The 27305-nt window shown below is 43.2% G+C and overlaps 1 protein-coding gene across 2 annotated transcripts in view; it reads left to right on the forward strand.

Annotated features, from left to right (window-relative positions):
• eif2ak3 (eukaryotic translation initiation factor 2-alpha kinase 3) overlaps positions 1-27305 on the forward strand; it is an 89965-nt gene that overhangs the window by 11826 nt on the left and 50834 nt on the right. For both annotated transcript variants that reach the window (XR_009511386.1, XM_059965695.1), the window contains exon 3: positions 26324-26518. Coding sequence is in view for 1 of the 2 variants with exons in the window: in XM_059965695.1 (XP_059821678.1) it covers positions 26324-26518 (195 nt within the window). In the remaining variant the exon portion in view is untranslated. The remainder of the gene's footprint in view (positions 1-26323; positions 26519-27305) is intronic.

Raw genomic sequence — 27305 nt, forward strand, 5'->3', positions numbered from 1 at the left:
TGTTATTCTGTACGTGTTCATCAAGAGTAGATTGTGTTTGTATGACAGCAGGGGCTCCAGATTTTCTTGGAGGGCTGGAGTATTTGTTGAACTGTTGTTGCGTGCTGCAGGAAGCTTTCAAGTTCGAACCTAATTGTGATTTATGACAGTATGCTGGTTTCTATTGTGTGCGGTTTCACCAAGTTTTACGATGACTTCATGGTGGGAAAAATAAAAGGTGCAGGATTAACGAAGGTTAAGTTAGGCTGAAACGGAGTATATTTGTGTTTGACATGTTGATGCCTGTTGTGACCATAAGAAATGGGAGCAAAATTATGATCTTGCAATGTCATCATCTTTTGCCTTAGGTGATTATTCCTGGACTAAATCCATGTCATGTAACATTCTTGGAGCCTGGAAGATTTTTTAGATAGATACTGCCCTGAATATGCTCTGACTGAGTCTCCACAATCCACTGGGCTACAGAATTGCAAAGATTCACCCCCTTCTGTCATGAAATTTTTCTCGTCTCTGTCCTGAATGGCTGACCTCTTATTTTGACAATGATGACTCCTGCTTTGAGTAACCCTGTTAAGATAAACATTATTTCTGTATTTATGCTGTCTAAATCCATAAGAATTCGATACACTTCAAGAGATCACCTCACATTCTAAACAGTCTGCTTAATCTCTTCATTCAACAAACCCGTCTTCACTGGACTCAATCTGATATATGCTCACAGTGCTTCCTCTATTGCAAGTCCATCCCTGTGTGGGCAGGGAATCAGACGTACCCAGTATTCTGGCTATGGTCTTGCCTAAAAATTAAAGCAAGGTGTTTCTTAGATTCAGGTTAATTTGTTTATCAGAAGTACATTAAAACATAGTAAAAGGCGTTGTTTGTGTTTACAGCCAATGCAACCTAAGGATGCGCTTGGGCGGCCCGCAATTGTCACCGCATACTCCCGGCTCGCTTGTGGGCAGCCCCCAGCACATCCTTGGGTTGCGTTGGTTGTTAACATTACTTCATACTCCAGTCATTTCCAAATGAAAAGCAGGGTATCGTTTACCCTAGGGACTCTGCAGATGCTGGAAGTCCCAAGCAACGTGCACATATTCTGGCTGAGATCCTTTTTCAGGACTGGAAAGGAAGGATGAAGTCCCGGTAGTATTTTTTTTTTGTCTTCCAGATGCACATTTGTCAATTTTTTTTTGTTCCTCCAATAATGGACTCTTAACATGTCTGTCCACGAAGAGAATTGCAGCACCACTGGTATTTCTGTTCTCATCTGCTGAGGCTTCTCTGACACCTGAGACGGACGTACTTTCAAGAACATTGCAACTCGTTCTCAGTTTAGTTATTTATTTTTTTTATTTACACAGTTTGTCTTCTGCATGTATTGCCCTGGCTCACAGCTTTACTGTTATGCTGTAGGTATTTAATTTAGCTGTTCTATTAGAGCAGTCTGTTCCACTTTCAGCCTGTTTGGGTTATTGTTGATGATGAGGAATGTGCCATCCAATGCTGGAAATGGGGTGAGGTGTTTTTTTTTTGGTGAGGGACACCGAGGTTGGTCTTGGGGCTTTTGTTCAGTGGGAGAACTGGTCAGTGGGTGACCTGTTTGTTGGAGATGGGATTGTGAGCGACATCTGGAACGTGGTTTGAGCTTTCATGCAGGCCAGGGACCCAGCTCGTACGTGACCAAGAAGTTCAAGATGAGCCCCAACTTGCTCACAGTTGACTGTTTAATTAAAATGGGCCCTTTTTGTTTTCTATACTAACACTTAGTTTGAGGTTCATAAATATTCCTTTAATCATATTCAGTGTACTGTCTGTTATTTCGTGGCACTAATTTGTAACAGGGTAGCAAAAAACCAAAGAGATGGTTGTTGACTTCAGGGGAGCATGGACTTCAGGAGCGACCACTCCCTGCTGAACATCGACGGCTCCTCGGTGGAGATCGTAAAGAGCACCAAATTTCTTGGTGTTCACCTGATGGAGAATCTCACCTGGTCCCTCAACACCAGCTCCATAGCAAAGAAAGCCCAGCAGCATCTCTACTTTCTGTGAAGGCTGAGGGAAGTCCATCTCCCAGCCCCCATCCTCATCACGTTCTACAGGGGTTGTATTGAGAGTATCCTGAGCAGCTGCATCACTGCCTGGTTCGGAAATTGCACCATCTCCGATCGTAAGACCCTGCAGCGGATAGTGAGGTCAGCTGAGAAGATCATCGGGATCTCTCTTCCCACCATCACGGACATTTACAATACACGCTGCATCCGCAAAGCAAACAGCATTATGAAGGACCCCACGCACCCCTCATACAAACTCTTCTCCCTCTTGCCCTCTGGGAAAAGGCACCGAAGCACTCGGGCTCTCACGACCAGACTATGTAACAATTTCTTCCCCCAAGCTATCAGACTCAATACCCAGTGCCTGGACTGACACCTTGCCCTACTGTCCTGTTTATTATTTATTGTAATGCCTGCACTGTTTTGTGCACTTTATGTAGTCCTGGGTAGGTCTGTAGTCTAGAGTAGTTTTTTCTGTGTTTTGTTTTCAGTCTAGTTTTTTGTACTGTGTCATGTCCTGAAAAACGTTGTCTCATTTTTACTATGTACTGTACCAGCAGTTATGGTTGAAATGACAATAAAAAGTGACTTGACTTGAATTACACAGCATGGAGTCAAGTCACTTGACTTGATGGGACGGATTAAGCAGAGGGCTGCAAGTGGACAGGGTCCCACGAGATGAGGAGCATCCGGTATTGTCTGTTGTAACTGAGGTGAAGAGGGACACGTAAGTCCGGAGTGAGGACGGGAAAACCCTTGGAGAGTGAGCCTCTGGGTACCTAAGTGGAATGACCCAGTGAGGGAACAGCCTGGCGTCTTGGGGGTGAGGGGGGTATATATTCTCAGTAATATATCAAGGAACATCCTAAAGCAAAATACCCTATTCCTGAAGGCTTAGAGGGGCCAAGCTCCAGTGTATTGCTATGGATTAAGGGTATTTGTGCTAGAGACATTCTTGACATCGGCTCTCGGGTTCCTCCGCTGTACCGTTTGTTTTTCAACTTGTATTTTACCCATTTACCATTGGTCCCACTCAGTGCACTAGAGATCTGGGGTCTTAGTACAGATGACTATCAGGCTGTCACCTTCACTTGTCATTGAGCTGGAGCTTTTGGAGGCAGATGTGGGAGTAGCTGCAGACCTTGATATATTAGTATTGGTTTGTCCGGACCCGGTCTAGAGGGACGAAGCTTCAATTCTTGTGGGGATGAATATTCCTATTGTGAGGGGGCTGGTGGGAGCCTGCAAGGAGAAAGCTGGGGAGAGCTTTCTGAAAATACTGTCCGTTCACCCTGTGTTCCTGGCTGCTTTTGAGGAAGTGCGTGGCCACACTGGGCTGGATGATAAGTAAACAAAGGACTGTGTGGTTGTCATCGCCGTGGCTATCCCTCGCGGTCGAGGATGATGGTCTTCGTTCCGTTTCCACAGAGTGACGACGCCTGTGCGTGTATTTGTCTAACGTGTACTTGATGTTGCACTCCAAGAAGCCCACGATACTTCACAAATCAACCAACTGATTCCAGTGGCATGGAAACCATGACGATTAGAGCTGATAAATTTGTTGCAGCCTTCGCTCGCCTTCACAGCTGTTGAGTTCGAAGTGACTTCGTCCGCCTGTTCCACCGTTGAGCTCTTGGTTGGATTGTTTTGTCAGGGACCTCACCCTCGACCTCACCGCCATGGGTGACCCTACCAGGCGCATAGCTCCAGAAGGCATCGCTCTCGGGATCTCAGGACCACTATGTGGTACACCCAGTCTAAACCAGTTGTGTTGTGGCCTGGGTAAGTAGCCAGAGCGACGGGAAACCCCAACTTTCCTGGAATGCCTGATGCCGAGGCCCTCTTGGTGGGTGCTCTGGAAAACCACGAAGAGGAGTCATGCGTACCTGCTGGGGTGCTAGTGAGGCCCAAACTGCAGAAGCCCTTGGTTGAACAGGTTGACCGTAAGTGTCAGCAACACTTTGGAGAGGAAGGTCACCCTTGGGTGGGGAATGTCAGTGGTGCAGCTCTTTCCAGTGATGGTAATGTCTCGTGTCCCCGTGAGACAAGCCGGGGGAGGAACTCTCCAAAAAGGGAAAGTTGACTGCCGAGGCTGGAAAAGAGTTTGAAACTGGAAGATGTCTTTTCTGCTGACAAGTTTAATGTTGGTTGTTCCAAGAGCACTTTCCACACCGTTCAGGTGACAGAGGACAGCCTATTCAGGGAAAGGTTGTGGTGACTGGAGCCTGCAGAGGTGGAAGACTTTTGGCAGCCTCTGTGGAAGCTGATGAAAGCTGGGTCATCACTGAATCCCGAAGCCACTGTGCGCCTCCAGTAGTGGTGGCCAAGAAAAAGAATGGGAAGATACAGGTGTGTGTGGACTGAACAGGCATACTGTCCCGGCCAGTATAAGGCCCCAGGGATCAAAGGCACACTGGTCTGCTTGAGTGGTGCGAAGTGATTCAGTGTGCTGGACTTGAGGAGTGGGTATCATCAGGTCCCCATGAGTGAGGCTAACTAAGAGAAGATGGCATTCATATGTCCACTGGGATTCTTCCAGTTGGAAAGGATGCCCCAGTAGCTTCTGCGACTTTCCAGCGTGTCATGGAGAGAACGGTGGGGGATATGAACTTGCTTGATGTATTGGTGTACCTGGATGATCTCATAGTGTTCGAGTACACCTCGGAGGAACATGAAGTGAGGCTACTGAAGGTGCTAGGCTGTCTGAGAGCTGAACGGTTGAAACTTTACCTGGACAAGTGCCAGTTCTGCAGGACGTCTGTCAATTATGTTGGGCACATAGTCCCACAGGATGGAGTAGCGACAGATCCGTCTAAAAGGCAGTGACCACGTGGCCAAGGCCCCAGACTGTGAATGCCTTGCACTTATTCCTTGGATTCTGTGGCTACTATCAGAGGTTTGTGGACTACTCTAAAGTTAGTCACCCTTTAAATCAGCTTCTGTGCCACTACCCTCACTTAGGGAAGAAAGGGAGGATGAAAGGAGAGGATGGTAAAGATTATCTTAGCCATTCAGAACCTTTTGGAGCGAGATAGGATGTGAAATGCAAAGAGGCCTTTCAGTTGCTGAAGGAGCTGCCAATGAAAGCGCCTGTGCTGGTTTTTGCAAACCCCCAGTCGCCGTATATATTGCATGTAGATCCCAACAGAGAGGGATTGGGGGGTGTTCTGACTCAGGATCAGGGCACAGTATTGAGACCTGCCAGTTTTGTCAGCTGGAGTCTGTCACTCTCTGAGCGAAACTACTTCCTGCACAAGTTGGAGTTCCTGGCATTGAAATGGGATGCGGTGGATAAGCCAAGTGACTATCTATATGGTGGCAAGTTCAAGATGAGGACAGATAACAACCCATTAACTTGTATCCTGACCTTTGTGAAATTGGATGCCACTGGCCATCGACGGTCGGCGGCATTGCCTGTCAATGATTTCAGCCTGAAGTAGCAGCCAGGAAGTCAGTCGGAACGTTGATGCCGATCTGTTGTCCTGACGTGCAGATGAATGGCTGGACAGGGACAGAGAGTAGGAGAGCATTCCTGCCCCTGGAGTCACAGCCATGTACCAGTTTTCCATCATGGGGAAGGCAAGGACCAAATTGAGCCGTAGATCATTTGGGAACTTCTGATGGTGCCAATTCACAAGCTTACTGCACCCTGACCGCTCTGAAGCCAAAGCAGTTGCCAGAATTGAGCCCTGGGGAAGTGTCAGCCGCTCAGTGAGATGACCTGTGTATTTGGCACTATTTGGTCAGTGGTTGTGAAAGGGGACATGGCCCAAGCCATGTCTCTACCACTGTGTCTCTACTACTGAGAGAATGGCCCAGATTGGAGCTGAGGAACCAGATCCTAAACTGGGTCATGTTGCCTCTGGACCGGCCTTGGCGTCACCAGCTAGTTCTGCCTGAGAAGTATCGGAGGATTGTGTTGAACTCACTTCATGATGATTCTGGCCATTTGAGGATTGACAAGACCTATGGATTGCTCGGAGATGGGTTCTACTGGCCCTGAATAAGGCCAGAGGTCAAAGAGTACTACAAGTCGTGCATTTAATGTATATGGAGGAAGATGCCGTCTACAAGGGTTGCTCCATTGTCCCACTTACAGAGTGTGGGGCCCCTTAACCTGGTGTGTATGGATTTCCTGTCAATACAGCCAGATGCCAGCAACAAGGCAGGCGAATGTCTTGGTCATCACGGATCACTACAGGCTTTCCCGACCAAGGATCAGAGAGTGTCCACGGTGGCCAAAGTGTTATACAGGTATGTTATTTATTATGGCCTCCCTAGACTGATACATAGCAATCAGGGATGGAATTTCGAGAGCAGTCTCATACATGTGTTAATGAACGTGCTTGGATTCAAGGACTACGCCTTATCACCCACAGGGTAATTCCCAGCCCTAGAGGTTCAATTGGACCTTGCTTGGAACCTTAGAGATCAGCAAAAAGAACAATTGGAGTTGACATATTGGACATCTGGTCCACTGCTACAACTGTACACAGAATGAAGCTACGCACCATATTATCTGATGTTTGGGCATGAGGTGAGCTTGCCCGTTGACCTCTGTTTTGGGTCTGGTAAAGAAGATCTACCACCAAAGACTTACCTGAATTATGTGTCTGATATGAGAAGGGAGCTAAAACATAAATTAGATGAATTAGCTGAGGTCTTATCTACCAAGCAGAATCAAGGAAATAAGAGGAAGTATGATCAAAAGGTTAGCTTCTCCCAACTCGTGCCTGCAGATCTTGACCTCATGAAGAATTTGGGGCTACCTGGGAAGAATAAGTTGGCTGTGCAGCTACACCCTATGTGGTGGAGAGTCATTTGCCAAACATACTTGTTTTTTGAGTGAAACCAGAAATCTTGGCCTTGTCAAGATTTGCCATCAGAACCACCTTCTACCTCTGGGACAGGAGGTGCATGTTGACCCAGAGCCTGACCTGGACCCTACACCTGGTAAGAGGACTCTGTGGCGACGTGGGGAGACTGAAGGACCAGCAGCAGGAAGGATTAGACTGGTTCCCGTCCCTGAATGGGATACAGACTCGGAGTTTGAGGAAATGGGGTTGTGGTATATGTTGCCTTTCACTAATTCTCTACTAACTGAGGAAGAGATCCCCAACCCTTCTTGCACTGAGGCAGATGAAATGGGATGGGTGCAGGGGGAGACCACCAGTGGACAGGCGGGTGTGCAGCTGGACCATGAGGTGGGGCTGGGCTCTAAAGTAACTGGGAATGAAGTTGAGCTCGGCCAAGTGGCAGAGGTTGCTGAGTTGCTGGAAGGCCCGAGCAATAGACTGGAACCGGCCTTGCCATGTCGACCAGAAGTATCCCAAGGAGTGTCTGAAACTGAAGAAGTAGATAATGGGATAAGGAGGTCTCAAAGAGTTAGGAGACCCCCATTAGGTCAGCCTATGCAGCACCAGGGGAACAGAGTGCTGCGATTATCCCCCTGGTGAGATGTGTCACTACCACTTACATTCTGACATAGCAAAATTCCTTGGAAATCGGTGTCATTAATGATGGGATGACAAATTATTTCCATGTCACGAGGACATGACTAATTGTGGTGGGGGTGGGAGAGTATAATGCTGTGGTTTACATTTTTACTGTTATGCTGTAGGTATTTAATTTAGCTGTTCTGTAAGAGCAGTCTGTTCCACTTTCATCCTGTTTGGGTTATTGTTGAAGATGAGGAATGTCTGCCATTCAATTAGGATGCTGGAACTGGGGGAGGTTTTTTTTTGGGTGAGGGACACTGAGGTTGGTCTTGGGGCTTTTGTTCGGTGCGAGATGAAGAGAGAAGATGCTGGGGAGAACCGGTCATAGGATAAAACCCGGTGGGAGACCAGCTTGTTGGAGATGGGATTATGAGCAACGTTCAGAAGGTGGTGTGAGCTTTCATGCTGACCGAGGGCCCAGCGAGTGAGTGACAGAGAAGTTCAAGTTGAGCTCCAATTTGTGCACATTTGACTGTTTAATTAGAATGGGCCCTTTTTGTTTTCTTTACTAACCCTTAAATTACAATTTGTAAATATAATTCCTTTAATCCTATGCAGTGTACTGTCTGTTATTTTGTTGCACTAATTTATAACGGTAGCAAATTACACAGCATCCACACAAACCGAGTTTTGGGGTGAGAGAGCTGTCTCAATCTCAAGGGTTTGGCGGGACTGGAGGGTGTCTCCCCTAGACTTACGCAGCCAAGGAAACCGGGGGTTTCATGTATTTGTTGTTTTGTCAGTCTTTGGGTCTAGTTTTTCATTGATTCTATCGTTTTTCCTTGTTTTCCTGTAAATACCTGCAGGGTAGTATATGGTGGCATTCAATCAGAATCACTTTATTGCCAGTATATGAAACCTACTAGAATTGACTGTGGTTCACAGGCCAATAGCGAGACAGACAACACAATAGGAACCAAAGGTTTATAAGACAATAGTGCAGACAGCCACGAGCAATCAATAATTAGTGCAAATATCAATAATCAAAATGAAATAGTTGTGAACATATGAACGGGTTAAATAATTATCAATAGAACAAGGACAGCAGGAAAGACCACTGAATGGATGTTGTGCAGAGACAGTTAGGGTATTACACCTGAATGAGTTTTGTTGAGAATCTGGACAGCTGAATTAAAGAAGCTCGGAGATTACGTGTATTTCTGGTGGTGATGAACTTTTTGGTGAATGCTGATGGCTGGTGAATTAGTGACTCCTTGGGTGGGTAGAGTCAGCAGTCATTTTTCCAGCTCCTCTTTGTTCTGGTGATGAGCAGATCTTTTAATACAGATAGCTGACGATCTATGATCTTCTGCGCTAAGTGGACCACTGGCTACAACCTGGACTTGGAGAGGGTGGCGGTGGCAGTAAACCAAACGTGGTTAGAGGTTTACAACACTCTCAGCGATGGCTGAGTAAAAATTCATCAGGATGCTCTGAGATGTTAAGTTTCCTGAGCTGGTGTAGGAAAAACAATCTCTGCTGGGCTTTCCTAGTAATGATTGTAACGTGCTTGCCTTACTTCTGTGTGTTGGTAATGGTAGTCCCCAGAAATTTGAATAACTCAACTACAGACTTCACCTGACCATTCATTTCTGGGGGGTGGGGGGGTATGTAGGGGGTTGTCAGCTGAAGTTGATCCTCAGTTTCTGTTCCCTAATGGCATTAAGTTCCAAGTTGTTATGAGCACACCGTGCTGCAAGATGGTCTGCCTCTCTTTGATAGCAGGTCACATCATTATTATGGATGAGACCAACTACAGTAGTGTCATCTGTGAACTTCAGGGTTTTAATGGATTTGTCTGTGGAGGGATAGTCATAGGTACAGTATCAAGTGAGAACAGGAGGGTGTCAAAGAACAGAGCCCTGGGGAGAGCCTGTGCTTACGGATATTGGATCGGACAAATATGAGCCCAGCCTTACATAATGCTTCCGTTCTGTCAGGAAGTTCGTAATCCACCGACAGATAGTGTAGGGTACAGCTAGCTGGGTTGGCTTGTTGTGGAGCAACTCTGGTACAATGTATATATACTCTGCATCTATTTTAAGATCCTTTTATTTAAAGACATTCCTGTTCTTCATGAGTACAGTTCTTGTCTGATGAAATGTTAAATATTCATTGATAACATTCCCATGCAGTGTTTTTCAAACTCGGTATTGTTATTGTATGCACAAGTGCATGTATGCATAGGTGCAATGAAAAACTTACAGCAGCATCGTAGTGTCACATATAAGCAGAATTCACAATGAAGATACAGTTTACACTTTTATGAGGGGTAACACAATTGGAAAAAATACACTTTAGATTAAAGTTAAATGTAAATTTATTATCGTGGTACATATATGTAATCATATATAACCTTGAGATTTATTTTCTTGCGAGTATACTCAATAATGCTATAGAATAATAACCATAAACAGAGTCAATGAAAGACAGCACTAATTTGGGTGTTCAACCAGTGAGAATAAAAACAACAAACTCTGCAAATACAAATGAGGGGGAGAAAAAAGCAATAAGTAGAGATGCGTGGTAAAGAGTCATTGAAAGAGAGATCATGGGTTGTGGGAACACTTCAGTGATGGGCGAATGAAGTTATCCCCTTTGGTCCAAGAAGTAGTTCAGGGGTAATAACTTGTCCTGAACCTGGTGCTGTGAGTCTTGAGGCTCCTGATGACAGCAGCAAGAAGAGAGCATGCGCCAGGTGGTGGGAGTCCCAGATGATGGTTGTTGCATTCTTGTGTCAGTGCTTCAGGTAGATGTGCTCAACGGTAGAGAGGGCTTTACCTGTGATGAAATGGCATGCTGTTGCTTAATGGGAAAAATACCTCATGAATGACATTATTTAATGTGACCTGCTTGTAGAATTTTTCAGTGTTTTGGTACAGCATTCTCAATAAGCCGAAGGACTGGGGCTAACAATTGACTATTTTTACTACTGGAACTGTATAAATTGGTCTGGCAACTGACACCTTGCCCTACTGTCCTGTTTATTATTTATTGTAATGCCTGTATTGTCTTTTTGTGCACTTTATGCAGTCCAGTGTAGTCTAGTGTAGCTTTCTCCGTGTTTTTTAATTATGTAGTTCAGTCTAGTTTTTGTACTGTGTCATGTAACACCATGGTCCTGAAAAACGTTGTCTCATTTTTACTATGCACTGTACCAGCAGTTATGGTCGAAATGACAATAAAAATTGACTTGACTTGATGGATTGTACATTTAATAGTTGTGGGACAAGCTCGTAATTATTTTTTTCAAATTAGCTTCACTGTTCCATGCCTTTGGGGGGGGGGGGTGGAATTGAAGTGTTTTGGAAAGTTTTATGATTGCACCTGATACATGTATTTGCCTGCGAGTACTATTCTTGTGACATTTAGTATTGACTCCAGTAGACTGAAGTGGCACCAGTAGTATTGTGGTCTTCATATATCATCTCCCCAGGGAAGTTGTTTTCCTAGAAAGTGGTCTATTTTGAGATTTCCTGTAACATAAGACCGTGTCTTCTGTGCATGCATCAAGTAAAAGAGCATATTGTTTGTGTACTTTTCTCCCCCACATAATTCAAAAAAGCAAATTTTCATTCAGTCTACCAGATTTTTTGATGGCGATGTACTTCTTGTAAGGACAAATTTCTGTTACCTAAGCTGGTGTAACGTGGGGGTCCTTTAATCCACAGTATGACCATTCGGAAAATCCTGATGGGTTGACATCAGGTTCAGCAGGTGACGTTTGTAATTGGTTCTGCATGCTGACCATTTGCTGTGTTCCCCATTCCCCTGTTTTCTCATTCCTGCCTTTTGGATTACAGACCTATTTGATAATGACTCTTGTGCAGTGAGTCGTTTGAGATAGTTGCCTGGTAATGTTAACATAATTCCTACAAGTTTAGTAATGCCAGTGTAAATTGCTCAACTTGCAATTTAGTTGAGCAATTTGCAAAAAGTGATGCATGTTGTAGATCTATACAAGATGGTGCCAGCGAACCACTCTACCAAAGGCGATGTCTTCTCGACAGTTCACGAAGCTACTGCTTTTACTACTTCTTTCAAATATGATTCTGCCACTAAGTTGCTTGTAATTGGATCCTTTGATTTACATTTAGATGGTGTGTTTTTGGACCGATTGAGTGAACTGGCACTTTGCTGTCTTCAAGAGAGTTTGGTGTGGTTGAGGGCGGAGTGTGAGGCCTATAAGGCCTAGAAGCCTGAAGATCATGATCGACTCCATTGCCTCTCCAGTTGAGGTGTCGAGCAAGGTTGAAGTGGACGAAGATGAGACCAGAGTGTGGGCGGATGTTTGGTGCTGTCTGCTTGCAGTTGAGCGGTCTTCCTCTCCCTCTTGCTGGCTGCTGTCTGAGAAAAGTGCAGCAGTCTTGTGTTCCACATTGCAAGGATTGATTGGTGAGGCTTGTGGCTGTTTTAGGGGACGTTGAGGTTCCTGGTGCATGTGTTTCTGGATTCTGGTTGCTCTTTATTTTTGCTGTTTATGATCCGGGCGATCCATGCTTACTGCGGTGTCTCCGTGAAAACTGGCTCTGCAGCCGACAGTGGCTTAGAGGTTCGGTACTAAACTAAACCGAATACACCTGGACTTCTGGTTTGATATTCGCTTGTTTTCTAGCGTTTGCAGTTTGTTCTTTTTTTTTCCACACTTTGGGTGTTTAAGGTTTTCTTTGAACGGATTCCATGGTGTTTCTTTGTTTCGTGACTGTCTGTGAGAGGACGAATCTCGGAACTATATTCTGTATACGTACTTTGATAATAAATATACTTTGAATCTTAATTTCCACTGTGAAAGTATATTATTGCAGTCAGTGTGGCAAGTATTTTCTGAGGGCATTGCCATTGTTTCATACCTCAAAGGTCAGTGAAGAATGAATTATATTTCTATTTGTGTAGAGTTGTGTGTGGTTGAGATTCGCCAAGGACAGCAGATTTCCTTCCCTGAGGGACATAAGTGAACCAGCTGATTTTCTAGAGTAGCTCTTACTGACATTAGCAATTGAATCCAGTTTTACTTCAACTGAATTTAAGCTGTGCACCTGCTGAGGAAGGAGCTGAGTGAGTTGAATTTTGGTTTTTACATAATTAGCCCTGGCTTCTGGTGTTTCTTCAGCCACACGATCTGTCCGAACTCCCTTTCCCGAGCCTGACAGTATGCATTTCCACTTGAAGAAAGGTCAGATTTGAAATCGGGGTGGAGATTTTATTTCTCTCCATCCAAACTAGTTGTCAATCAGAAAGCACTTGTACCACATAACTTTGTATTAACAATCATAATATAAACTGAAGATAGATCTTTGGACTCTACTCTTATACCTGACCTATACATTGAGAATTGAAGAACTGAAGGAAATTGGTGATGACTTGCTTAATTTTAATTCCTTTTATATACAGGTTTCCCCCACTATCCGAAGGTGGAGTGTTCCTATGAAACCGTTTGTAAGCCGAAATGGCGTAAAGCGAAGAAGCAATTACCATTAATTTATATGGGAAAATTTTTGCGTGTTCCCAGACCCAAAAAAATAACCTACCAAATCAAACCAAATAGCACATAAAACCGAAAATAACACAAACATAGAGTGAAAGCAGGAATGATATGATAAGTATACAGCCTATATAAAGTAGAAATATTGTATGTACGGTGTACTTTCACTTACCAAAATTGGGAAGACAGCGAGCCAAAATCGAATTGGAGGGAAAAAAAATCAGCACATATGCGCCTACGCACGTACCCTCATGCGCACACAACTGCTCGCACAAGGCTTCATGGTCATGGTAGTCTTTCTTGGGGTAAACACATAAAGCGGGTGTCTTATTCTCGTAAAAGCGAAAATCCTCTTTGGTTAGTGAAAACAGGTACTAAAGTAGATCTTTTGTAACAGCGAGCTGTCGTAAAGCAAATGTTTGAAAAACGGGGGCCACCAGTATTGACTTTGGATTCAGATTGTCTGAAATTGGTGGAATGATCTCCACAACAGTTGTTGAGTGTGATTTAATGAATCTATAAATTTGGCACATACCAAACTGACCCCTGATGCACTAAAGAGGTCTTGATGTGCATTGCTCTGTTGGCACTTACTGTTTGTACACAAACTGGAGAGTGTCTGCAATGATTATAGTAATAATATGATGGCTTTAATCTGGTTGACAGGTCAGTAGCCATTTGTACATCTCGCTATTGACTTCAACATATGCTGACAGATCAGCAGTTCCTTGCTGGTGGCCATTTGTGTGCCTTGGCATTGTGCTTGGTCATGCTGTGACGGGCTGCGCTTTTGAACACAGCTGCATCTTTGTTTAGAATAAAAACAGGATGTGCTGGTAATGCTCAGAAGGCTTGGTAGCTTCTGTGAAGAGAGAGAAAAGGGTTAATATTTCAGATTGATTGCTTTAATCTGAAATTGAAAAGTTGGGATATTGGAGAGAAGTCGGAAGGGTGGAGGGAGCACAAGGAAAGATCTGTGATAGGATGAGGACAGCAGAAATTTAAAAAAAATAAGAGGTGGCGATGAAGAAAGGCTCAGCGACACAAATGGTCGTGTTGGGCAACAACAACTGAGTTGAAACCAGTTTAAACAGATGATGAGAAAAGATTGCTGGAGCTGAGGCGCAAACTTTAAAGATGATGAAAATATGAGCTATTAAAAATAGAGGTATTCAGTAGGTTAGGAAATAAGTAAGTTGATTACCTTGTGTCAGAACTAGCCTGATGCCAAACAGAAAGGGTGATCTGAAGTCGGTGAATTCAGAGTTTAAACTGTTAGGGTTGATACTGATCTTTGAACTTGCCTCCATCTTCACTGAAACAGTTTAGGAAGCCAAAATCAGAGATGTGAAAGCTCTTCTGGGATGGGGGATGGAGAATTCAAGAGAAGGGCAATGAGAAGGTCAGGAGCACTCGTGTGGACTGGGGCTGGCGAAGGAGGGAGGGAAGGTGAGCACTGCTTCACTTGCAAAGTTTTCTTTCGGATTCCTGGCTTGTGTAAAGACAGATGCCGTGGGAAAGGAAATGGTTAAAAGGACAACAGTAGCCACAGAAGTGTAATGGTTAGCATGACACTATTACACCTTGGAGTGTCGGAGTTTAGTTTTGATATCATCTGTAAGGAGTTTGTACGTTCCTCCCTGTGGATGTGCAAGTTTCCTCCCACAGTCCAAAGATAGTAGGTTGGTCACTTGTAAATTGTCCTGTAAGGAGGCTAGATTTAAACAGGCTGGTTGCTGGGCAGTGTGACTCATTGGGCCTGTTCCACACTGTCAAAAATATAAATATGAATAAAAATGAAATTGTGGGCTGAAGATCCTGTACTGTGCTGCAATGTTTTCTGTTGTTTCTCCCGCAACATCACGGGAAGGTGACTTACCAGGGAAGCGAGTATAAATGGAGATAAAGGATTGGTCTGGGAGTTACGAATAGTAGGATCTGTTTAGATGCTGAAAGGGAATATTTGTGACATCATACAGTATTGAGCCTGGATCTGATGGAGTGGAAGGACAGAACACGAGGAATTCTATGTTACTCTGGATAGGAGGGAATGGGCTGAAAACAAAAGTGTACGAAGTAGAACAAAGAGATGGCAATCAAAGGACAAGATTTTAGAAAGAATGGGTGTAGGGGTATTGTCATCACAACAGCTTTGAGGGGTGGGGAAATGTAGAAGCAGAGTGAGAGCTGTTCAGTTAACTTTTTTTCTATATTGAAAATATATATTGAATATTGTATCATTTTTGTTGAATTTAATTATCCGTAACAAGCTTGGAGGATCCCACATCCTTCACTATGTTTCCATCCAGCGCTTTCAGTTAAGGACTTCATTCTGACAAAGGACCTTAACTGATATCTTTTCCACAGATACAGCCTGATCTGTGGGGTTTTCCGAGCATTTGCTGTTTTCAGATTTTCAGCATAGGAAATGCTGGGCGTTTAGTATCATCACTCCATTCTATTCTACTATCTTCTCTGGCTTTGTTGTCTACATCTCAATTAGACTACCAGCCACACAAAACTTTGTCTTCCAAAGAAATCCTGTTGAATCTTCATGTCGAATTTCTCAATCTTGGCAAAAATTTTTGTGCATCTCCCTTGCAACCCTGAAGTGCAAACACATCTTTCCTATAATGTCCAGAATTGTGCACAATTTGCACTATTTTATGATCCTTGTCATTCTTTTGGAAATGACAGGTAGAAGGACAAATATCTGTGAATCATTCTGTGCCTAATGAAATCTAAGGAATGTGGACTGTGAAATCTTCCCACTTCCCTAAAGAATGTTTGTGTATCCTGTTCTTCCTAAATTTAAGCTTGACTGCCCTCTGGCATTCTGTGCGATGTTTGAGCATTTGCAAGGGGAATTACTGTTCAAAAGCAATGCCACTTGGAAGCATTAAGAATGCCTTCAGTCTGGTATGAGTCATACTAGCAGATGAGCTGGTGAGGTAATGGTCTTTAGAGAGAGGGAGATGGATGATGTCATCTGCTTTCACACTGCATCTTCAACATTGCCACCTGCAAAGAGAGAGAGAGAGAGAGAGAGCGAGCTGAGCTGAGCTCTGATTGACTGAGGGTTTGTCATTGATAAATTCCATTGCTGATTTCCCCCTCAACTGGAGCTTTTCAACAAGATGCCAGATTGTGTTATTGTTAGATAGTTAGCTGTGCTCAGCCTTGTGTTCAGCATCCAGTAGATGGGACTGATGCAGTGCAGTGCCATATATTCACTGCCTCCTGATGTAATTTGCTGAAGTCATTCTGCATGCAACCACACTAGAGTAATTTTCAGATGAGGGAAGAACTTCAGTTAACTTTTTTACTTTATTAAAGTAGATATTGAATACTGCATCATATTTTGTTGAATCTAATTATGTGCCCACTTACAAGCACCACACCTTTCTTCATGCATAACCGATTTGTTCTTTCTCTGACTTAAGCCTGCATCTTTGCAGCTTAGCCTTAATTTTGAGCTTCATTTAAACTCATCTAAAATGAAGTCATACTTCACTAAATGCACTGTTTGTAAAATCTGGTTTTCAGTAGCGTTTTTTGGACGTCAACATTCGCATTAGTCATTGTGACCTTGGTGGAACACTTTTGTGTAATTACTTGTTGAAAGGTCTTGTTTAAATGAAGTCAGAACAAAGTATTTAAAAAGCTGTGAGGACACTTCCATTAAATCTCAAGCAAATACTGATTTTATAATTGAAGGTATTGTTCTGTATCAACATACAAAAAGCTCAGCATGTTGGCAGCATCTATGACAGGAAAGGCAGCCTGATGTTTAGGGTCAAGACCTTGTTCTGTATATCGAAATTCTGACACCTAAAAATGAAACAGAATTCAAATTTTATGGCTTCTATTAACACCTGTAATTGCAAACAGCAGGCAATGCTGACTGTATCACTTTGGACAATCGAAACTCTTTCTCTGGAGAGTCTAAATGTAAGTTCACGCTCCATGATTGGCATGAAGTGGTTTTTCCTGTAGTGTATTTGAAATAGATATGAAAATCTTTATTTGGAATTCGCATTCTTCTTTCTGTGGTTTTTGTTGCATCATTAAAATGCTAATCTACTGATTTCTTCTAGCAGTTTGGTTTGTTCATACCGAGTGACTTGTGCTTCATTGTAACAACCAATTATTTCTTAATTGATTCTACTGGGATTCCATTCAACACTAATTGAACTAATAGAAGCAGGCATGTGCTTAAAGGATGCTTTTGGAATAGACATGTGAATTTGAAGAGAATAGAGTCATAAAGCACTGCAGTGCAGTAGCAGGCCCTTCAGCCCATCTAGTCTGTGCAGAACTGTTCTGCCTAGCCCCATCAACCTGCACTCGGACCATAGCCCTCCAGACACTTCTCATCCATGTACCTATCCAAATGTTCTGAAATGTTGAAATCTAACCCAAATCCACCACTTCCACCAGCAGCTCATGCGACACTCTCACCACCGTCTGAGTGAAGATTCACTTTAATGTCCCCCTTGAACATTTCACTTTTCACCCTTAACTTATGACCTCTAGTTCTAGTCCCACCTAACTTCAGTAGTTAACGCTGCTTGTATTTAACCTATCTATACCGCTCATATCTTTCAAATCTCCATATTCTCCTATACTTAAGGGAATAAGGTCCTAAGCATTCTCTGTTACTCAGGTACTCAGCAACATCCTTGTAAATTTTCTCAGTACCCTTTCAGTCTTATCCTGTAAGTAGGTGACCAGAACTGCACTAAATTTTCCAAATCTGGCTGCACCAATGTCTGAAATAACTTCAACATAACTTCCTGGCTCCTGTACTCAATACTCCAATTTATGAAGGCCACTCTGCCTTTATGAACCTATCTATCTGTGAGGGTAGAAGGATTTTGTTGATGCAAGAAAAGGACACTTAGTATAAAGCTTGGCATAATATCATTGGCTGAATGGCTTGTCCAGTTCTGTACCATTCTATGATCTACTTAAATTGAAATTAGAGAATTTCATGTTACCATTCTTTTACCATATGAATTTCCAAAGTTCTTGTATAGAATTTCTAATGGAATTTGGATTTCTCTCCATATTTTGTTTTTCATCTTTCTTGACCTTGGGACTATCTCAAAGTCCTTTAAAGTCAATGAAGTTTGGTGTTTGTGGCTGTGGAGGAAGTTTAGGATGGTATCTCAAACAAAAATGAAATGCTTTCCTTAATAATCGGTTTGGTGTGGTTGGTAGAAGTTGTTATATCAACACACACAATGCTGGAGGAACTCAGCAGACTCAGCATCCATGGAAAAGAGTATAGTCGACATTTCGGGCCAAGACCCTTCACCGGGACTGGAGGGAAAAGAAATGAGTCAGAAGGTAGAGGGGAGGGGAGGGGAGGAGGAATCTCAGGGTGATAGGTGAAACTGGAGGGGCAGAGTAAAGAGCTGGGAAGTTGATTGGTGAAAGAGATGCAGGGCTGGAGAAGGGGAAATCTGATAGGACAGAAGGCCATGGAAGAAAGAAAAGGGGGGAGGAGCATCACAGGGAGGCGATGGCAGATAAGGAGATAAGTTGAGAGAGGGGAAAGGGGATGGGCAATGGGGGAACGGTGGGGGGAGGTTGGTATTAGCGGAAGTTCAGGAAATCTTGAATGAGAGAATAGAACCAATCTAGTGTGACAGTGGAAAAGTGTTTATGGAGACAGAAGAGATAGCTAAGGTACTTGATGAGTACTTTGCTTCAGTATTCACTACGGAAAAGGATCTTGGCGACTGTAGGGATGACTTACAGTAGATTGAAAAGCTTGGGCATATAGACATTAAGAAAGGGAATGTGGTAGAGCTTTTGGAAAGCATCAAGTTGGACAAGTCTCTGGGACCTGACGAGATATACCCCAGGCTACTGTGGGAGGCGAGGGAAGAAATCGCTGAGCCTCTGGCAATGATTTTCGTATCATCAATGGGGACGGGAGAGGTTCTGGAGGATTGGAAGGTTGCAGTTGTTGTTCCCTTATTCTAGAAAGGGAGTAGAGATAGCCCAGAAAATTAGCCCAAAATAGCCCAGTTGACTTTTACCTCAGTTGTTGGTAAGTTGATGGAAAAGATCCTGAGAGGCAGGATTTATGAACATTTGGAGAGGCATAATATGATTAGGAATAGTCAGCATGGCTTTGTCAAAGGCAGGTTATGCCTTACGAGCCTGATTGAATTTTTTGAGGATATGACTAAACACATTGATGAAGACAGAACAGTAGATGTAGCGTCTATGGATTTCAATAAGACATTTGGTAAGGCACCCCATGCAAGGCTTATTGAGAAAGTAAGGAGGCATGGGGACCAAGGAGACCATGCCTTATGGATCCAGAACTGGCTTGCCCACAGAAGGCAAAGAGTGGTTGTAGACGGGTCATATTCTGCATGGAGGTCGGTGACCAGTGGTGTGCCTCAGGGATCTGTTCTGAGACCCCTTTCTTTGTGATTTTTATAAATAACCTGGATGTGGAAGTGGAGGGATGGGTTAGTAAATTTACTGATGACAGAAAGGTTGGAGTATTGTGGATAGTGTGGAGGACTGTCAGAGGTTACAGTGAGACAGTGATAGGATGCAAAGCTGGGCTGAGAAGTGGCAGATGGAGTTCAACCCAGGTAAGTGTGAGGTGGTTCATTTTGGTAGGTCAAATATGATGGCAGAATATAGTATTAATAGTAAGACTCTTGGCAGTGTGGAGGATCAGACAGATCTTGGGGTCCGAGTCCATAGGACACTCAAAGCTGCTGCGTAGGATGACTCTGTGGTTAAGAAAGCATACGGTGCATTGGCCTTCATCAACTGTGGGATTGAGTTTAAGAGCTGAGAGGTAATGTTGCAGCTGTATAGGACCCTGGTCAGACCCCACTTGGAATACTGCGCGCAGTTCTGGTCGCCTCACTACAGGAAGGATGTGGAAACCATAGAAGGGGTGCAGAGAAGAGTTACAAGGATGTTGCCTGGATTGGGGAGTATGCCTTATGAGAATAGGTTGCGAGAGCTTGGCCCTTTGTCCTTGGAGTGAGGGAGGATGAGAGATGACCTGATAGAGGTGTATAAGATGACAAGAGGCATTGATTGTGTGGATAGTCAGAGGCTTTTTCCCAGGGCTGAAATGGCTAACATGAGAGGGCACAGTTTTAAGGTACTTGGATGTAGGTACAGAGGAGATGTCAGGGGTAAGTGTTTTTTTACTCAAAGTGGTCAGTGCGTGGAATGGGCTGCTGGCGATGGTGGTGGAGACAGATGCGATAGGGTATTTTAAGAGACTCCTGGATAGGTACAAGGAGCTTTAAAAAATAGAGGGCTATGGGTAACCCTAAATTTCTAATGTAAGTACATGGTCGGCACAGCATTGTGGGCCGAAGGGCCTGTATTTTTTTGTAGTTTTTCTGTTTCTAAATTAACGTTCATGCCACCAGGTAGGAGTCTACCCAGATGGAATGTAAGGTGTTGCTCCTGAGCAAATTTCACAGCATATATTGGTAATAACAAACCTGATTCTGATTCTAAATTAGCATGCAAATGAATATAATATGTGGTGTTGTAGCGGTGTGCTACACACAGCGCTGAAATAATGACACGGAGTCGGTAAACTGCAGTTAAAGAAGATTTTATTCGAACTTCGCGGCTTCGCTTTAAAGCCTCCCTGATCCCGCCCTCCCCGGGTGTGGATGCTGTAGGGGGCACGTATTCACAGTCCTGCGCGGGCTTTTCCCTTTGTTGGTGAAGCAGACCTGGCGCCCTTTTGGGACTGGCCTTTGTGCCGGCGCGCTGGCTATTTGTGAGCCGGTTCGAGTGCGCTAGGAAGCGGGTCGCCACAGTGTAGCTGGAGCACCTAATACTCCTAACTTGTTTTTATTTGCATCCATTGCTTTTTCTGCACCACTTTTGTGGTATTAAAATCTGTCTTTTACTTTGCATGAGCAGTATTTTACATTTGTGTGCATTCTCCTTGTATTTTTGTCCCATTTATTTATTGTGGCAAACTTTCTTGATTTCTGAATACGTCTTCTCGATTGCTGTAGCCCTTCCTGCTTGGCTACTGCTACTATACGATTACTTCCTGTGACTTGTACTGTGTGTAAAATTGAATGTTCCGTTCTAGGAGAAGAAAGGAAATAATTGTTTTTAAGGGCGTCTTTCAATATGCCACGTGTCCTTAACTTCAAAGGCATCTGTATTATACAAACATTATTGGTAACCTGTATTGTGGGCCGGGCATGATGCTTTATTCTTAATGTTTCGGTTTGTAAAGGGCAATCTGTTTTTGAAAAATGAGCACGTGCAAATCCAATTAAATTTATTTCCAATTGAATGGAAGAACTAACCCCACTCTCTAATTATTCTGGTAACCCATTCTAGGTTGCTGAATACTTAGTTCCCAACTATTAATTAGTTTGGAGTTTGTTAATTGGTTTTGCACTTACCTTCAATGATTGCTTTGGGTTTCTGTCTTTAAAGGTGTAGTTACTGGTGGAGCAATGCAGCTAACCAACCTCGTCAGAGCAGAACTATTTCCTAGTGATTGATATTAATGGTTGTAAGCTGTATTGTGATCAAACTGACTGATCTGATGAAAATCATTAGGAGGTGAAAAGCAGAGTTTAATTTTTAGATGTTCTGAAGTGCTAAATAAAATAGTTACTCATTTAAATCAGTTAAATCACAGAGTGGGCACCACAGTAGCGTAGCAGTTAGCGCGGACGCTATCACAGATTGTGGTGTTCCGGATTTCCGAGTTCAGTTCCGGCACCATTCTGTAAGGAGTTTCTGTACATCTTCCCTGTGGAGTGCGTGGGTTTTCTCTGGGTCCTTTGATTTTTCTCACACAGTCCAAAGATGTACCGGGTAAGTTTATTGGTCATTGCAAATTGTCCTGTGATTAGGTGAGGAATATCGGGTTTGTTGGGGGTTGCTCGGGTTGCATGGCTTGAAGGGCCTACTCCATGCTGGATTGCTAGATTGAAAAATAATAGCGTACAGAATAAGGCCTCTTGGCCTATCAGACCACAGCAAATGTCTACTTCCACCTTTTCTCCAAAGAGTTGCAAGTTTTACTCCCTGGTATATTTAACCAGTTCGTCCTTTTGTAATGCATTCCAGACAAACATCCGCGTGTCACTCTTAACTTTCTCCCTGTATGTCTCTGGCCTCTTGATCTTGATACTGCTTCCAATGCAAATAATGCCTTGTTTACCTACTATGTCCAGGTATCTCTTCAATTTGGAAGTACATAAAATCTATTTTGTCTCTTCTTTCATGGAAAGCCATCATTGTAACTTCAATATCTTGTCCCAGGGCCCCCTCTTGTACTACACTGTGCACATCTCCCCACATCCTTCCTGTAAAGCAGCAACCAGAATTAATATATTACTCCAGCTATCATGGGGCCTTTCTACCTCTGTATGCTTCTATTCACATAAGCAGTAGATGAAATAATTTTGTTTAGTTGAATTGTAATGCATTGCAGATTTAAATTTATTTTAGGACAAGAGTTTACCAAACAAAAATAGAGCAAAAGATTTTTAAAGTATCTTGAAGTAGGTCTAGGAGTAAATAGGTTAAGTTTTACATTGTGACAGTTCATATTTTTTTCTCTTCTGTTGTAAATTCCCTGGAAGTAACTTTAGGATTTCTACATAAATTACCCATGCCCAGAAATTTAAACTAATTTAGCAGGGGTTGGGAACCAGAGTCACAGTGCTGAGAATGAGGTGTAGTGAGACTCTTAGCAAGGAGAGGCTGATGACAGGGCAAAATTGCAGTCACCAGGATAAGTTGCAATGTAAACTTATCCAAATTTTAAAAGTGTGAACGCAAGACTGGGGTGTTAGATCTGAATGCATGCAGTATACGAAATAAGATAGTTGAGCTTGTAGCACAGTTACGGATTGGCATGTATAGTGTTGTAGACATATCTCAATCACGGCTGAAGAAGATGTTAGAAATAAGTTACCTGAGGTCTCAAGGTGTTGAATCACTGTGGGTAGAGCTAAGGAAAGGAAAGGATAAAAAGACCCTGATGGATGTTATATACAGAAGTTAAGGATATGGTCTACAAATTACAACGGGAGATAGAAAATGCATGCCAAAAGGCAATGTTGTGATGGTCGTGGGGGATTTCAGGTTGGTGCCAGATCCTAAGAGGGGGAATTTATAGAATGCCTACGTGATGGCTTTTTAGAACAGCTTGTGGTTGAGCCTACTAGGGGATCAACTATTCTGGATTCGGTGATGTGCAGTAAATCAGAATTGATTAGAGAGCTTAAGGTAAAAGAACACTGAGGAGAAAGATCATAATATGATCGAATTTGCACTGAAATTTAAGGAGAAGCTAAAGTCAGATGTCTCAGTATTACAGTGGAGTAAAGGGAATTAGAGAAATGAGAAAGGACGTGGCCAGTGTTGATTGGGAAAAGAACACTGGCAAGGATAATGACAAAGCAGCAATGACTGGAAATTCTGGAAGCAATTCAGAAGGTTCAGGATAGATGAAACCCTGCTTTCCTTGGCTGCATAAGTCCAGGGAATACACACTCATTATAATTAAACAGTCAAATGTGCACAAGTTGAAGCTCATCTTGAGCTTCTCTGTCACTAGTGTGCTGGGCCTTCGGAAGCACACATGGAAGCACACATCCCTTTCTGAACATCGCTCACAATCCGTCTCGAACAAACAGGTCTCCCGTCCGGTTCTGTCTAGTGTCTTCTCTCTCCCTCTCACGCCAAACAAAATACCCAAGACCAACCTTGGTGTCCCTCCCCCTGAAAAAAAAATACCTCCCCCAGTTCCATCATCCTAATTAGATGGCATACGTTCCTCATCATCCCTTATCTGCAACAATAACCTAGAGAGGCTGAAAGCTAAATTAAATACCTACAGCATAACAGTAAAGATGTGTATATCCCAAAGAGGAAGAAGTATTCTACAGGTAAGATGACGCAACTGTGGCTGACAGGAGATGTCAAAGCCAACATAAAAACCAAAGAGAGGGCAATTAATAGAGCAAAAGTTAGTGGGAAGTTAGAGGATTGGGAAGCTTTTAAAAACTAACAGAAGGCAACTAAGGAGTTATTAAGAAGGAAAAGATGGAATACTAAAGTTGGAATACAAAAGTAAGTCAGCCAATAATATTAGAGGATACCAACATTTTCTCCAGATACCCAGTGGAAAGGAGAGGCGAGAGTGGATATCGGACCACTAGAAAACGATGCAGGAGAGTTAGTAATGGATAAGGAAATGGCTGACAAACCAAATAAGTATTTTTCATTGATTTTCACTGTGGAAGACAACTAGCAGTATGGTCGAAGTTCCAGTGTGTCAGGGGTCATGAATGTGTGAAGTTACCATTGCTAGAGAGAAGGTCCTTGGGAAACTGAAAGGTCTGAAGGTAGATAAGTCACCTGGACCAGATGGTGTACACCCCAGGGTTCTGAAAGAGATTGTGGAGGCATTAGTAATGATCTTTCAAGAATCCCTAGTTTCTGGAATGCTTCCAGAAGACTGGAGAATTGCAAAAGTCACTTCACTCTTCAAGAAGGGAGAGAGGCAGAAGAAAGGAAATTATAGCCAGTTAGTTAACATCAGTGATTTGGAAGATGTTGGAGTTGATTATTAAGGATGTGGTTTCAGCGTACTTGGAGGCACAAGATAAAATAGTCCGTAGTCAGCATGGTTTCCTCAAGGGAAAAACTTGTCTTACAAAACTGTTGGAATTTTTTGAGGAAGTAACAAGCAGGATAGACAAAGGAGAAACATTTGATGTTGTGTACTTGGATTTTTAGAGGCTTTTGACAAGGCGTCACAGGAAACTGCTTAACAAGCTATGAACCCATGGTATTATAGGAAAGATACTAACATAGATAAAGTAGTGGCTGATTGACAGGAGGCAAAGAGTGGGAATGAAGGGAACCTTTTCTGCCTGGCTGCTGGTAACTAGTGGTGTTCCACATGATCTGTGTTGGGACTAATTCTTTTTACGTTATATGTTAATGATTTGGATGTTGGAACTGATGGTTTTGTTGCAAAGTTTGTGGACAAAATTAAGATGGGTGGAGGAGCAGGTAGTTCTGAGGAAGTTGAGAGGCTACAGAAGGACAGACAGATTAGGGGAATGGGCAAAGAAATGGCAGATGGAATATAGTGTTGGGATGTATATAGTCATGCACTTTGATAGAAGAAATGAAAGAGTTGACTATTCTCTAAATGGAGAGAAAATTTAAAATTCTGTAAGCACTTTTATTCAGGATTACATGTGCCAACATACAGTGAAACGCTTGTCTTTCATACTCTTCATACAGATCAGATCATTATATGGTGCATTGAACTTGGATAAGCTAAAACAATAACAATGCAGAACATAGTGTGAAAACTAGTGCAAAAATGCAGTAATGATAAAGTGCAAGATCATAACAAGGTAGATTGTGAGGCCTGGTGTCCATCTCATCATACAAGATGTCTGTTTGTGAGTCTGGTAACATTAGGATTGAGCCTGGTGGTTTGTGCTTTTTATCTTTTGCCTGCTGGGGGGGTGGGGGGCGGAGGGGAGAGACAAGAATGTCCAGAGTGAGATTTTTGCTGAGGTTGGATGCCTTATGGGGGCAGCAAGAAGTATAGACAGTCCATGGAGAGGAGGTTTGCTACTGCGATGTCTGTAGTTTCTTGTAGTTGGGCACAGAGCAGTTGTCATACCAAGCTGTTATGCATCCAGACTGAATACTTTCTATGGTACAATCTAGCAATGTTGAGGCTGAGTTACACTCATAGTATGTAGGCACAGGAAAAGTGTTTTTGATAGTTGATTGAGCTGCCATCAGTGATTGTAAGTGTGACCGTTTGTCAATGTGGAGCTGTCTGCGAGTTTGTGATCTGATTGGAGGAAAGGATGCTAGTGATGGTGAGGGTGGAGTGAGAACCCTGGGAGAGGTGTGGGGCAGGTGGCAAGGAGGACTGTTGGGGTGGCACTGGTGCAGACACCAGACAAGGTCATTTTATTCCAAATAATTGGTTTAATGATCATTACAGAATGTCTTTCTGGTGCTTCCCTTCCCATTTTCCCAAACCTGATTCCAGTCTCCCTGCCTCCTTCCTATTCTCAGTCCACATAGAGACCCATATGAAAATCAAGTTTATCATCACTCACATACGCCATGAAATAAGTTTTTTTTTGTGGTAGCAGTACTGTGCAATACATAAAATTACGACTGTACATCGCTCCCGCTCTCTCTCACACTTTTGAACAGTACTGTATGATTTACTTAAATGTGACTATAATTTATATATGCAGGTTTTTGGAAACAAAGTAATAATTCCGTCTTTGGATGGACACCTTTTCCAATGGGACCGAGACAGGGAGAGCATGGAGGCAGTTCCATTTACAGTGGAGTCGCTCCTGGAATCTTCCTACCGACTTGGCGATGATGTAGTCTTGGTTGGAGGGAAGTCACGGACAACCTATGGGTTGGATGCCGCCACTGGAAAGGTAATCAAGGATGCGTCTCCTTTATGTGGAACTTTGGAATGGTGCCGTACTGTTTTGTTAGGTCTGAGATGCCCAAGCTGAAAAAGATCTCCAAATTTATTTTGCATTCTTTTGGTCATTGCCCTTCCCAAAATGCTGGAAGACCTAAACAGGTCAGGCAGTCTGCCTGAAAAGGAATGAACAGTTGACGTTTCGGGACTGGAAAGGAAGGGGGATGAGCCAGAGTAAGGTGGGGGGGGGGAGTGGAGTAAAAGATGGAAGGTGATAGGTTAAGCTAGGTGGGTTGTGAGGGAGAAATGAAATAAGAAGCTAGGAGGTGAAGGGATGAAGAAGATATCTGACAGGAGAGGAGAGTGGACCATGTGAGAAAGGGAAGGAGAAATGGTACTGGAGGATGTGATAGTCAGTTAAGGAGAAGAGAAGAGGTAAAAAGGGAGCCAGAATGGGGAATGGAAGAAGAGGGAAAAGGCAGTGAGGAAACATCAGAAGTTAAGAAATATGTTTTCAGTACATTCCCGTTAAATATCTGTTTTCGTCACTGGTCTTTGTTTCTTGGCAGACGATCTTCCCATCACATTTGTTAAATTTCTCTTTGATTTGAATTGTTTGCAAACCACAGACCAAGCATGATACTTCAAGCTGCACTTTGGCAACTCTGCTTTGTGAATAGTGCTGTAACTCTGTCAGTCGGTTCTCAAGTTTTACTTAGCTTTCTGTTCACCAGATCCCATGTGCTTCTTGCTGCATTGTCCCAGGTAATTGAAATCCAATAACAAGCCAGCACTAC

The sequence above is a fragment of the Hypanus sabinus genome, chromosome 3 (genome assembly GCF_030144855.1).
Source record: "Hypanus sabinus isolate sHypSab1 chromosome 3, sHypSab1.hap1, whole genome shotgun sequence".
Classification (NCBI taxonomy): Eukaryota; Metazoa; Chordata; class Chondrichthyes; order Myliobatiformes; family Dasyatidae; genus Hypanus; species Hypanus sabinus.